This window comes from Ptychodera flava, chromosome 17 (assembly GCF_041260155.1).
Source record: "Ptychodera flava strain L36383 chromosome 17, AS_Pfla_20210202, whole genome shotgun sequence".
Classification (NCBI taxonomy): domain Eukaryota; kingdom Metazoa; phylum Hemichordata; class Enteropneusta; family Ptychoderidae; genus Ptychodera; species Ptychodera flava.
In genome coordinates this window covers 39,052,972-39,067,715 of record NC_091944.1, presented here as the reverse complement: position 1 = coordinate 39,067,715, position 14,744 = coordinate 39,052,972, and the positions used below count along the sequence as shown (strand labels likewise).

The following is a 14,744-nucleotide window of genomic DNA, read 5'->3' as shown; positions in this document are numbered from 1 at the left end:
AGGGTAAGTGATATCACAATTCTTCCGTTTTCCTTCGAACTAAAAATAATTATCCGTCAAACATAAGCACATGTAAAGTAAGTTGATGATACACCAATACTTCGGTGGATTGCCTGAAAAATGAATGAAATCAAATCAGTTGTCTTATTTCCATTTGAGCTACTTCACATGACTAAGTAGTCTTGTAGCTGTTCGAGGTCGCCGCTTAATTGGACTTTGAGCAAGCCTTTGCGTTCGATCAGGAGCATAATTATTGCTCACACAGAAATAATTCCGCTTTATACCAACATGGCTATCTGTTTGGAATAGTGTCTAAACACAGGTAGTGTGGTGAAATCTAGAAAACATTTTTCATCCCCGTTGTCAACATTACATAGGAAATCATGTAGCGAGACTTTTTGAGGAGTTTATGAGCCAATCAACAAAACACGCCTTAGTCTCCTTTGAAATAAAATACATTAAGCGTAGAATATGAAGTTGGATTCTGTGTCCGGTGCGAAAATTTGTCTCGATCATATTAGTGATCACGTGATTAGTTGATGCAGTCCCGTTACCAAGTGAACGGAATACCATCAAACACGTTGCGAGAGCAGTCGCCAACAAAAGTACTGTTCATCAGTTTAAAAATATCAAAGGTATTAACTTCTGAGATGGGAACCTGGCGCTTTTACGGAAATTATATTAACTTCTTAATGAGAGAACGGATCACCATGGATGTCCAGTAATGATGTCATACATACTCAGTTTTCCAAAATATGCTTCTCGGAAAAGCACATACAATACAAATACAAGGCATCGCGTAGTAATATTTGTCGCTGAAGAGGTAGATCACACGAAGGAATACGCCAGTCTAAAATATGTCGACCACTTGCTTCAACTTGTCAACACTGAGTTGACGACAGCATATGTTTAAAGCCCGCTGTGCTGAGTCTGTTAGATAAACTGACGACGTGATCATTGTACCATGACTATTGACACCTTCTCAAATGATACACTGAAAATTCTCGTTGAAATTTCCTGCTGGCATGTCGTTCAACAGGGCATTCAGTGAGGTGTGGAGTCAAATGACAACAATCTAAAACTTGAAATCAAGGGCAGCGAGGTAGCCAATATACAAAACATGCATCCCAACGTTGCTTTATCTGTAAATATATTTCAACAATACGATAGGGAATGAGAGAGGAAGTTCAAACAAACCACGTCAACGACCCCTCTTCGCTACATCATAACAGTTCCCTGCTTCCAATTTCCACAGCAAAAATACCCCTCTGCCATTCTCCATGTCTCCTAATTCTCTCCGCCTTGCATGCAGTATACGATTGGTCCTTCCTTTACATCGTGCGTCTTCCCATACAGTTAATATAATTATAAATTAACGTCGGCTACTGTTAAAGCTATAAGTATTTCTTGGGCGTTCAGCGCCTGACAACGACAGCCCAGAATAATTACCAGAAATTTTGCCAATGATCATCACAGAAAACACGAGTGACTCGTCACTAATTAGTTCTCAAAGCTTGCATGTCTACCTTTTTCGCCGGCTGGACCCAGCAAAATTGCCCAACGTGACAACAAAAAGTAAAATACGCTTTATGTTATAAGTTGTCAGCCCTTGAAATATCGCCTGTGTGAACCTTTTCACCCGATCTCTACAAATCAATTTTTAACTTCCTCTCACGGTTCGAAGTCTGTCTCTTTGAGGTGTGCGTATTCGTCATGTACCTATGATGTTATCAAACAAGACATGAGGAAAATTATCTGTAGATTCCAAGTACAAGATTCGACGAAGGAAATGGGAGAAGCCGTGACAGTTAGGCAAACTGCGATGAGATCTCGCGTTATAAGCCATCACTGCGTGATCAGATTTAAAGGTATACTGTCACCTGTTCCAATTTTGCCACAGTTACCATGGAAAGAGAAAATCTAACTAATCACTGATTTTAAGCGGGTCGCCGCTTTTTAAAAACAGCGCCCTCACACAGGCATTTTGAATACCAAGGAACGCCCCTTTGACCACATTTGGACATATTTAGATTACAGGTGGCTGTATACCTTTAACCTGGAATAGCGCCAGTAAAATTTGACTTCGAGCGATATCAAACACTGGCGCTCATTTATATGACAAAGCATCCGATCGCGATGTAAGGAAGATTTGATGTGATTTTTCGAGCGGATAGTCATCGTTAAACTAAAACCCGGCATCATCAAATCGCATAAAATGAGTGCAGAACATCTTCGAAGCTGTTGGTGAAATAAATATTGCAGTATTGAGATGAAAAGCCCTTGGGTCACTGAAATGAATCGATACCAGACAGAGTGCAGAAAGAATGAGTGGGCATATGACTTCATCACCAGACAAGTGTTGGTTGTCATGCGAATTCAAATATGACGGTGATGGTGTTGGGGTCGGCGATGAAAGCTCTGGGGCTCTGTAGAAATTTTTTGAACATTTTTCAGACTACGGTTGGCAATTGGACGTCACAGAAACATGACGCAAGTAATGAATCCAATTTTCATCAACATTAAAACAAAACTTTAAAACTTTTGTCTTGTTATCGGAAGACATGCATACAATGCATCGCTGTCCACAAGTTGTGACGTTGGTGCTAAATACGCATAGTATATGCAAACGTCATGATGTAATACATGATTAGTTATCAAAATACTTGGTGACCCTTACTAATTTTCAAAAGCACCTTAATTAGTCAAAATCGCGCCGGAAAATTTGAAGTCAGACATCTAAATTTTCCGTGATACATGTGAGTAAAAAGGCGTGTGGTAAATAGAACTGGCATGTCTGTACTCTTCGTTGTCTTGCCAAAATTTGTAGTGTTTATGTACCGCCCGTTACCTTCACTGTTATACGTATGCCTTAGGTAATGCGTGTGATCTATGCATTTATTAACATTTGCCAGGCCCACGGAATCCCGACCTAGAGTTCAATAGCCTTATTGCATAGGAAACGTGCCAGTCATTGGCCGATTCTTTGATTGAGAAAACGATACAGTGTAAGGTCGGACTTAGAAGATATTTCGTTTCAGAATCTTCGTTTTGAGAGGAAATATTCGAAACGTTCATGCGGAGACGACGTCTGAAATCCATCCATCCAACCATTCACCATCCGTCCATACATCCATCCATCCGTCCATACATCCATCCATCAAGCCATCCATCCATCCGTACATTCTTCCGTCCACTGATCCATCTGTCCCTCATATCGGAGTTAGGAGGTTCTAAATCATCCAATGTGTACAGCAACATAATATCCTACCTGAAGTCGCTCTTCGTGTACTTGCAACAGACCGAGATGATACAAACGTCTTCATGGCAATATCAAATGACGGCAATATGATATTTAAGCAGAGGACAACCTTGAAAACATTACTCTTGCAAAATTGAACATGTACAATAACCCTTCCCGATCTGACCTTGTAACGGTAATTAACACGACTGAGAGCAGTCGTATGTATCCGCGTACATTTCGACCAATTTTTTATGGAAAATTGTGGCGAATATTGTGCTTTACAATGTTTCAGCCGATATTTCGATCTTCTCACAATCTTAATTTGTAACTTGCCGTGTATTGTCGATGAATTAAACGGAGGGCAGCTGCATTGTCATTCATCGACCGTCGGCAGTCTGTTGTGCTATCTAATTCACAATTTCCCGCCTCCTGGTGCATACTCAACGAAGTTGATGAGGAATGCATTGCAAACTACTCATACTGGCTTATGGTACTTTCCGTGCAGGCATATAGAATTAGTAACTTTCGAGATATTTTGTCTTACTAGACTCATCTTTGAACGGCGCGAAATGGCGCGTAATGCATCAATAATTGCCGAAGAGCTTATCGACCGCTCGCAGACTGAATTCAGCCGAATTCCCAATGTTCAGGAAGTAGCATTTATAGTCAATCGCTCGCAGATACACAATACTAGCTGCACTATTTAAACGACAGCAAAGGAAATTCAATTTAAAAAGCCCAATGTCGCAGACAAAAGTGACTTCAATTTGCTACAAAGCCATGGGAATATAACAAGACTTCCTCGGAAGTGGATTTTATTTTACAATGTTCATTTTCACTCCGCGTTTAGAGGGAATTGTTATCGACACACAATCCATACGTATACTTTGGTGACCTTTCCAATGACATATTATCAGATATTGTCAGATATTGTCATATTGTTAGGCCCAACAATGAAATGCTCTCAGTGTGCATGTTTCATGTCGAACGCTAGGAGGGCAAAACTTCTCTGGTCGCCTTAACGTGTTATCTGCTGGAATCGTAAAGGATCATAATGTATATTTTATACCGAGTCAGTTAATCCGTCTTTGCGATTTTCACTTTTTATCACAGACGAAGCTTACTCAAAACAGTCTTCCGTCTCCCCTAAAGCACTGGCGGTATATAGGAAGAGGTAAATCCTTTTGAAGAATAAACCTTGATACTTTTGTCAGTCGAAGTAGCCTGTAAGCAAAGTTGTCTGCCTGCAGAACTTCGTTCATGTAGTTAATATTTACCAAGGAAATCCTTCGGAAATGATTGTATCTTTAATACTCATCCTTTTGACAAAGATGGTTCTCAACGCCGCATGATCCGCAATTAATATTACATTAACCTGAGAAAGAACAACGCTTTCAAGGATTTTGCAACTGGTTTGTCAAAAAGGTTAAGATGTTTGCAGACTTGCTGCTTATATTGTTTCAATAAAGACCATATGACAGGAAAAAATCGCTGATTGATAGACTTATAAGCAAGTCAATAGTTTAAATTTTCCGCTTGAAATTTCAGCTAAGGTTTTATGCAAAGCTTTCCGTAGATAATGTCATAGGTGTTATTTTCATTTGTTCTTGAAATATGTATCTCTAATACACTCCTCCATCTCTGCTTTTCGATTTTTAAGATACCGGTTGTTATGAATAGATTTTACTAACATCTGTTGAGTGTAAAGTGATTCAAGGCCAACGTAAAAAATAACATTTTAGGCTGCAGATGTAAAAATCACTCCACTTTATCGGCTGATGGAAATTCAAGTGAATTATATTCAATACAGAGTCTGTTAAGATGAAGGTAATCGAAAATTTCATCGGCAAAATGTTTTTGAAAATGTCATAAGAGATTACACTTTTTTGGAGAACAATCAAAAGCGTCTAACACGTTACACATTAAACAAGTAGCAGTATTCCGTGATCAAGGGATGCTGTTATCACTGCGTAAAAAGACTTATGGAATAAGACGGTTTTATTGTAAACGTGCAGATCGAAAGAACACCCTGTATGACTGAAGTGAATACCGGTAATTTGTAATGAAGTCATTTTAGACAATAATAGTATAGTCATTGATATAAATTTCAATGTTGTCGCCGTTTATGTGCCAATAAGAGTCGTGTATATAAGACATTGCTATTAATTTGTCGTACTCAAGCTGAAACCTATCTGGGATCTTTATTGTGGTAGATTATTTCGCCAACGGAAACATGTATTTTCTGTTTCAGACCCATTCAGGAGTATAACATGGCGACGAAATTATAACACGCTATGTTTACTTATTTGTAGATGATTCATCTACGAACATAGCGAACGCTACATCAAATTTTCTCAGATTGTAGCCAATGTGACATGTCTGTACACGGACTCGATAAACGAAACAATAGGCCATGAATACAACTCACTACCAGACAAATCATGCTTTATGGCTTTCCGTCTGTAGATGACGGCAAAAAAGTTGTGTTATTTCAATAGATGAAGGATCCAACTAGAGCGCTAACTAAAGCGTGAATAGTTTTACGACACTGCATACCGGTCTGGCATACGATGGCCACAATAATAGTCGCCATTCTCAAATACAATATCAATTCAGTTGCTTCTAGGTTGTTCGAGCATTGCAAAGCATTGTTGTGAGATAGGCATCGTACATGTCATGGACTTAAAGAAAAGTGAATTTTTGAAATAGATCGTACGTAATTGTTACATCAAAATTTGAATTTATATTTACAACACCTAGATCACGGAGATTCTGTCAAAGGCATTATGTAGGAATTGCACATTATGTAGGAATTGCACATTAAACAGGAATGGCACATTATACTGGAATTGCACATTATACAGGAATTGAACATCATACAGGATTTGAACATATATAGGAATTGCACATGGTACGTGAATTGCATATTATATGGGAATTGCACATTATATAGGAATTGCACATTATACAGTAATGGCACATTATATAGGAATGGCACATGTTTGTACATTATATAGAAATTGCACACCATACACGATCTAGAAACGAAAGTCGAAGGAAATATCTTTCAAAAACAGAGTCAACACAGTGAGAATGTATTATAATCAACTGTTTAACTACCAAAATTCATCAAGGACAATTTCCTCTCTATGCCTCTATGTCGACAACTATAATGCTGGTTTTGTGACAACATGAGGATGAGAAGTTAATCCTTCGACGGATCAATTGTCAATGAATATCGAATACCCATTTACAATTAATAAATATTGTTTCCAGAAGTTTAACCTGGAAAGGGCTCCCAGTCCTAATAGTAATTTTTGATACGATCATTTGTGACGCGCTAAATTAACATTCATTATTAACGACATGCTTCTGTAAGCAATTTCGACTTCAAATAAGTCAATGGAGTAGACACTGTTGCAAAGACATACACGTATCTTGTATTCATAAGTTGAATGTATTTTTATTCATTTTATTTACAGTATAACATCCATTAATGCCGTAAGAGACCAAAGTGCCTTTGTGGACTCAATTATGAAGAGTTTTGATCTTGGAGCACTGAGGCCTAAATCTGACGGTAAGACTTTTTTCACTGTACCTTGTCTTGGTGAAAACGTGCTTATGTATTTTGGTACGTCTTACAACCTAGTATTTACAAACCCCCTAAATGACTGTGTCGACTATAGCGTGTGCAGTCGAGCGATGTACAATATCGAAACATACCGGCATTTATCACGTTTATGAAGGCTGGTAATCGAGCCATAACGAGACAAGGTCTGCATTGATTACAGTACAGGGTTTCTGTGCTATTTTGGAATTCTTTATGTTCGCTTTCAAATATGCAAAGATACGGTATGTACTCAAATGTTGTACCACAGAATTAGCACACACAGTCCAAATTAAGCGGTGATAACACATTGGCTGGGTGTCAATAAAAGTCCAAATATTCGCTCAACATATATATATTTAGAAAGCATTTTAGTCACAGCATGCACATTACATTTAGTGTATTGCAATCCAGCAATTACTTCTCTAATGAAAGGAAAGGTAATGCATTGTATCGTAAAGAGGTATACGTCATCTAAGTTCTAAATTCAACAGTTCCAAACAGGTCTCAGTTCGGAAACTAAAAAACTTTCTCTTAAGGGAAAATGAGTTTGTCAGGCACGTCAATTTGCGTTTGAATTGTGCCAAGTTGAGGCTGCCATCTTATGTGGTCTTTCAGTGAGATATAGCATATGAATAGACACGATTTTGTCACACTTGTCTTGTTTACTCACAGGTGGTCCAGTAAACGTCACAGTTGGAATGTACATCAATAGCTTTCATTCTGTGAAGGAAGTCAATATGGTAGGTTAATAAGATGTATATCTACAAACCACTCATTGAATCGCTAATTCTCTAATTCTAAAATAAGACTAAGTTGAGGAGAGTTAAGAAGAGTAGACTTTTATGATAAATGCTTTGATGGGAACAAAGGTACTTGCGTTATCTTCACATTTGTGTTAGTGTCTCCGGAAGCTCTCTCCGTACGGCATTTCTTCGCTGCTATGCCGAAGTTTTTTTCTGATATTCGGTTGGACCATTCAGCGTCACAGAACAACACAGTTTTGCCTGCTTTGATGGGTGTTTATCGATTTATATACATGACTTGACATGGATCACTGGACATGAATCACTGACGTGGATCACAGACTGATAAAAACTACAGTGCTTCGGAGCCAAATTGCTCAACGCCGAAGTAACAATACACCATGGGAGTTCATGTCACTATTACCGGGAAGTTATAATATTGGAGACATTTCTCAAAATAGTTTCCTTTTTAACAATTCCCTTCTGTTCCCTAGATTTACATCTTCTAGGCTTGATCTGGCTGTCAACTTCTTACAGGCTCCAGCTATACTCATATATTTACCATGCACTCTACGTTGCTATTGTCGTCTGTTAGTAGGCACTCGATAGCATAGCCATGTCGAGGGATATTAAAATATGTAGAGCCTTATAGGTGAAAACAAAATTCAAATAGTACCCGAAGGAAATGGCGTGGCCATTTCTCCAAAGGGCATTCACCCATCAACAATTAAAAGGGCTTTAAGAAGAAGTTCACTGGCTCTCTGGATAAGTAGTCGGTGCAATCTTAGAGTATCCTCCTCTACAGGATAACAATGAAGACAAACCAGATATCTAGCCAATACCAACTTGTCCAAAAGTAAAATCACGTCGATAAAATTTTGATGGGCTGTATGTAATAAGATTGGAATAAAACATGAGTAACGCTTATCACTTTTACTCCGAATCAAATTCATAAATCAAATAACACTTGCTAAGATTAAATACACAGAAAAATTCAAATACGAGGGGTAAACACAAAAGACGAAATGGCGGGAAACTGATGTAGACGTCGGGACATAGTACCACTATGTAAGTACCACTAAGTATCGTCTTCCTTACGATGTGTCACACAGTGCCATAGTGACAGGCGCCATACAACAGTCCGCAGCTTATGGTGTACAAGATGCGTACTACATCAAGCAATAGACCTGTGTGCTCTGCTTCATGTAAGATCATTGATTTGTACTGAATGCCAGATATATTTACGACATCCTGCTCCATGTTGAAGAAACCAATCATCATAACGACACATCGGGAAATCCATGGTTTAATTGAACACAACATGTAATATTTGATCTACTTCCAGTCTTATCCAAAGTTATATATATATATAGTGTCACAAGACAAACGAGTTGTGAAGATTGATGTATTAGGGAGCCTTCAGTAATTACAGGGGTGGTGGGCCGGGGGAATTGGGGAAGGGTCACTTTTTAGAAAACAGTTCAAGGGGGAGGGTCATTTTTTATAAACCTATTTTGGGGGGAGGGTCACTTTGGACAGAAGCTGATATTATGGCCAAAACTTTGATTGTCCGTGTGATATTTCCACAAAAGGAAATCACCAACAAAATACGCACACACTTATAGACCGCCATGCATAGTGAATTGACATTTTGGTGAAATTCCAAAATCAAATTCTTACACAACCATAGACTTGTAACCACTCTGGTCTAATCAAGAACAATAATCTAAATAATCAAGCATACATAAATGCACAGATTTATCTACATGTTATTTTGTACTGAAAAAAAATATTTATAGTTTCACCATAGACCGCAATGCATATTGAATCAACATTTCAGTGAAATTCCAAAATCAAATTTCTTTCACAACTATAGACTTGTAACCACTCTAGTCTAATCAAAAAAATTAATATCAATAATCGAGAGTACACAAATGCAAAGATTTGCCTATTTTTGTATTGGAAAAAACTATTCATAATTTCATCATAGACACCATGGATAGTGAACCAACTTTTTAGATGAAATTCAGAAATCAAATTCTTGTACCCAAATATTCATTTTACTCCCCTATTCAAGCAAAGTACATTTAAATACATTATCAAACATATATAATATACAGCTAAAGCATGTTTTGTGGTGGTAAATTGTCAATCATTTGCCTGATAGACTCCATGTATTATGATTTGATATTTTTGGATGAAGCACTAAATCAGCTACGTCTTGCCTTCTTATAGTTGCACAAAATATGGTGACCCTCCTCAAATGTATGAAATACCATATCTCTTCAAAAATTCTTGCGTGATAAATTGCGACTGTCCCTCCAAAAACACCAGCCATCCCTCTGTAATTTGTCCCTAACATAACAATTGAACCAATTGTTACGTAAATTAGCTGATACTGTCTTAGTTATTCCCAGGAGAATACCGCAGTGGTTGGGGGGAGGGTCAAGTTTTAGAATGTCGGACAAGGGGGAGGGTCACATTTTAGACAGGAGGATAGGGGAGGGTCACATTTTACGGTACAGATGTTCGCCAAATTCCCCCGGCCCACCCCCCTGTAATTACTGAAAGCTCCCTTACTACACGGGGATGAGAAACTGTGATACAAAATCACAGGAACTCATTGTTTCACACTGTGTCGCAGAGAGATGGCCGTTTTAACGAGGTTTAGTGAGTATCGTCAATGTCGTGAAACCCTAGGGAAATTAATTGATTTATATCTCATGTTTCTCCGGTTTATGCCTTATGTTTTAGCAAGAACGGATAGGTAATTGCTTAAGAAAAACACGTTTTTAAGAATTCTATCATTAATTTTGATGAACGTAATATGAAACATCATGTGCTTCTATATTTTTGTCTGTTCCCATCGGCCGCAGAATGTTAAACCAAATTTTAACATTGTGGAGTATTTGTGGATGGATGGATGGATGGATGGATGGATGGATAGGTGGATGGATGGACGGATGGATTGATGGATGGACGGATTGGTGGATAGTTGGATGGATGGATGGATGGGTTGGTGGATGGACGGATTGATGGATGGGTGGATGGATGGCTTGATTGATGGATAGATGGACGGGTAGATGGATGGATGGATGGATGGATGGCTAGATGGATCGATGAATTCCAAGATAAAGGACAAACAAAAATGCAGTGGAGATTGGCGGACCAAGGGCAAATGTCAGAAATAATACAATTGTCAATTTGACTAGTAAACTTCAACACCATGGTGATCAGTGAGTTTGTTACCGTGTCTATAAATCACCCCTATATTTCAAAAATTACGTTAACAATGTAACAGTGATGTTTAGAGCATTGTGGTTTGCATGTCGTCGAAGAGGGGAAATTGAGGTCAAAGTGCACAAAGTGCACGTATCAAAATATGACAAACTGCTCCCTACATTGGACTGTCAGACTCTGTCGTTAGACATAACAATGCGAAGCTATTCATATCAGTTATGACTTCAGGTAATAAGAACACTTTAGTGAAGTGAAATTATACTTCTTGTGTTATGAGACTGCTGTTTGAAAAATATAAAGCCAGATTACTTAACCAATACGTAGCTGCCCAGTGAACATTCAAGCGACCTAGTTGAAATATGAATAAGCACCTGACTACGGGAGTAACCACAGCAATTTTTCAGTCATTGATGTAATAAATGTAATACTTGTCAACCATAAATGTAATAAATCTATTTTGTAGTTGATTTTGAGGAATTAGCCCTTCAATATTTATCTCTGTAATAAGGAAAGCAACCCCACACATTATTCATATCTTAATTGTTTGCGTTCAGTGTTCTTTGTATATTCGAAAGTATATTTTACGTTTCCCTATTTTGTGTACAAAACTGATCGGCCATGGCGAGACACAGCTGTAATCTGAGTGTCAGTGCAGCTTCAACTCCAAAGTGGAGGAGACTGTATAACACTACGATCCTTTAACGCCGTTTTTTTTTCAAAATTTTGCGCACTTTCATAATCAGTCGCCTCAAATTCATCTTCAGCAGTAAATTGTGTGGAATAATCGGTAGATTTTCGGTATTCCTATGTTATCCTACTTGAAGTTTGTTCCTTTACTTGGATGTTAGGATTTCTAATTCTGCTTCATCCTCCTACTTACCTGTCACTATTACTTTTGGGTTATCTCATTTGCTGCCTTCCAGAACGAGGCAAAAATTTAAATACACGTGATCTCATCCCAGGCGGAAACCGCCATGAGATTCCATATTCAAACAGTTCTCATTTGCCTCGGTGTGTGAAAACACACCGTGTTTCAGCCTTCCAGTATATGGTTTTTTGACGTCCGTTTTTGCTCTACTGTTCCTTCCTGGGAGCGTGAGTTACGGTATCGTCTATTATTTCCTGTTTATTTTCTCTTTTTTAGCAGTCAGTTTGGTTTGACGGTAGTTTTTCAGGCCGTCTGAAGTCCTGCTTTGAGTTTCTGTAGCAAGTGTGTGTTGCTATTGTTTGCTTTCCACGCTTTTGAATGCAGTGACGTGTTTGGTCAGTCTGCAGCTGTGCGAGCCAGTTTCTCGTGCATTGTGTATTGTACTTTATGGTATTTATCGCGCTAGTTTTTGTGTACTGTAGGTTTACCGGTTCTGCTTGTATCATGGACCTATGTGATGTTCCTGCGAGTGACGGTTCTAAGGTTTGCGCTGCAGCTAGATGTAGGAAGATTATTCCTGCTGATGACAGCCATGACAAGTGTCTTGCATGTCGCAAGTGTTCAAAGGCTAAGCCTTGTGATATTTGCAAGGATTGGTCGGATGAACTATGGCGCATTTTTACTAATCCTGAATTGCTGCAAGGTAGGCAAACTTCAAAAGGTAAGTCTCAGAAGCCCAAGTCCAGGAAGTCGGCTAGTAGTGCAGCTGCTAGTTTGCCCTCTGACGACTCGTATGTTTCTAAGGACGAGATTGAGGGTATTCTGGACACTAGATTTGAGCAATTTTCGGAGAAGGTTTCTTCTTTGTTGGCTGGTTTTCTTGCTCAATCTCAGAGTGCTGGTGTAGCAGAGGGCAATCATGTGGAGCCCCAACACCAGAAGCACAGTCTGAATAGGGATTTACATGTGGACCCTACAGAGGTGATAAGTAATCAGGAGACGGCAACTGTGTCGGGAGTTGTTCCACAGCCGTCCTACAAGTATAGAGATCCTGATTCTGTTTCTTTGTTTGCTCCGAGTGATCTTGATGAGAGCGCAGATGGAGACAGTCATTCTATGTCTAAGTCACAGTGCGAAGTGACATTGCTCATTCTGATACTCATTCAGAAATTTCTACTACTGATGCTGACATGTCAGAAGCTTTGTCTGGGAAATGGCATGACATTATTAACATTATTGGCAATGTGCTTGGCTGTGAAAAAGATGATAGCAATCATAGTCAACGTCAGTCTTTTTTACTTGGTGGAGATAGTACAGTTACAGGTGCTCCTCGTTTGCCCATTGAGGGACTGGTTGCACAAAGATGGACAGCTATTGAGAAGAGTTTGCCCAGAGTGTCTAAGTACACAAAGTCTGTAGACAAGAATTTCAGGTTCCTTGAAAAAGACTTTGAGGAGTTTGCCAGAGCGCCTAGTGTAGAAAGTTTTGTCCACACTAAATTGGCGGCTGATAAGAAACAATTTTCAGCTAAGGATTTGAGAAGTTTTACCAATAAGGCTGATCTTGGACATCTTATGGTAGATAAAGCTCTGAGAGTTTTACTGAGATGCATTTCACATTCATTGTTGGCAACCGCTTTTGTACATACCGCAGTTTCGCCAGGCTCTAATATTCCTGATGTCCAATTGTCTAAGGGTTTGGAATTTTCGCAGTTTTTCTCTAACTTCTTCAGCAGATCAACTCTTGCATGCCATTGCTTTGTCAGTTTCTGCCAGAAGGGAATTATTCCTTGATCAGATGGATTTTCCTACTAGATCAACTCGAAATCGTTTGACTAAGCTTCCTATTCGGGGTGATAAACTCTTCCATGGAGAAGTCTCAGATATTTTTCACCAGGAAGTTGAAGCACCTAGAGATGTTAGGGAAATAGTCTCCCTTTCTAGACCACGTCAGGGAGTTAAGCGACCTGCTTCTTTTCAGCCAAAGTCGCAGCCTTCCGCTAAATTAAACAGACTTTCTGCAAAGAAGTCTGTTTCTGCTAAACCTAGTAATTACTTTAAGGGTAAAAGGGATAATTAGGGCTTTAGACCACCAGTGCCGCCCTTTCCGGATAAGCCCAGAGACCATTCTTTTAAACAATGACGGTTTGCCAGGGGCTCAGTGTGTAAATCTAGCACAGTTAAATATTCAAATTCCATTTCCGGAGGTGCCAGTAGGGGAAGATTATCTCTTTTCAGTCAGCACTGGGCCAAGATAACCAACGACCCGTAGGTGTTAGGGGTAGTTTCAGAAGGTTATCGATTGGACTTTCTTCAAGTTCCCCCTTTACAAGCAAGGTTATAAATTTTCCTCTTCCGTCGGGTTTAGGAAAGAGAAATGCTATCCTTCAGGAAATAGATTCATTAATCTCAAAGAGGGCTATCGAGTCTGTCACAGACAGATCAAAAGGTTTTTACAGCTCAAAGTTTCTAATTCCAAAGAGATCAGGGGGTTGGAGACCAATTTTAAATCTCCGCCCGTTAAACCATTTTCTCAAAAAGAAACACTTCAAGATAGAAACTCTACGTTCAGTATTATCAGATCTGTCAAAAGGGGATTATGCAGTTTCAATCGATCTAACAGACGCTTATCAACATATCATTATTCACCCAGACTGCAGACATTTTCTCAGGTTTGCAGTGCAGGGCAAGGTGTTTCAGTTTCGAACACTGCCTTTCGGTCTGTCGTCAGCACCCCGTGTGTTTACCAAGGTCACAGCAGTTTTGGGTGCCTTTCTTCGGAAGCAGCAAATTTATGTCCACATGTATCTGGACAATTGGCTAGCCAGGCAGACGCAGATCAGGTTATTGCAGCGGGATACAGCACGTATTTTAAGGACAGCTGTCAGTCTAGGCTGGCTACCAAACGAAAAGAAGTCAGACCTTTGCCCCAGTCAGAACATTCATTATATAGGGGCGAAAATAGATTTGGAGGAAGGGATTGCTACTCCTATGCCAGAGCGTTTTCAAGCTATTTGCGAAATGGTAAGTCATCTCTTGCCCA

At 39.2% G+C, this 14,744-nt stretch overlaps 1 protein-coding gene across 1 annotated transcript in view; it reads left to right on the top strand.

Moving 5' to 3' along the window:
- The window catches only part of LOC139116297 (glycine receptor subunit alpha-3-like), a 199,300-nt gene that overhangs the window by 52,376 nt on the left and 132,180 nt on the right, over window positions 1–14,744 (top strand). Inside the window, exons 2-3 of the mRNA XM_070678921.1 lie at window positions 6,724–6,818; window positions 7,524–7,591. Of these exons, the coding sequence (XP_070535022.1) occupies window positions 6,724–6,818; window positions 7,524–7,591 (163 nt within the window). The remainder of the gene's footprint in view (window positions 1–6,723; window positions 6,819–7,523; window positions 7,592–14,744) is intronic.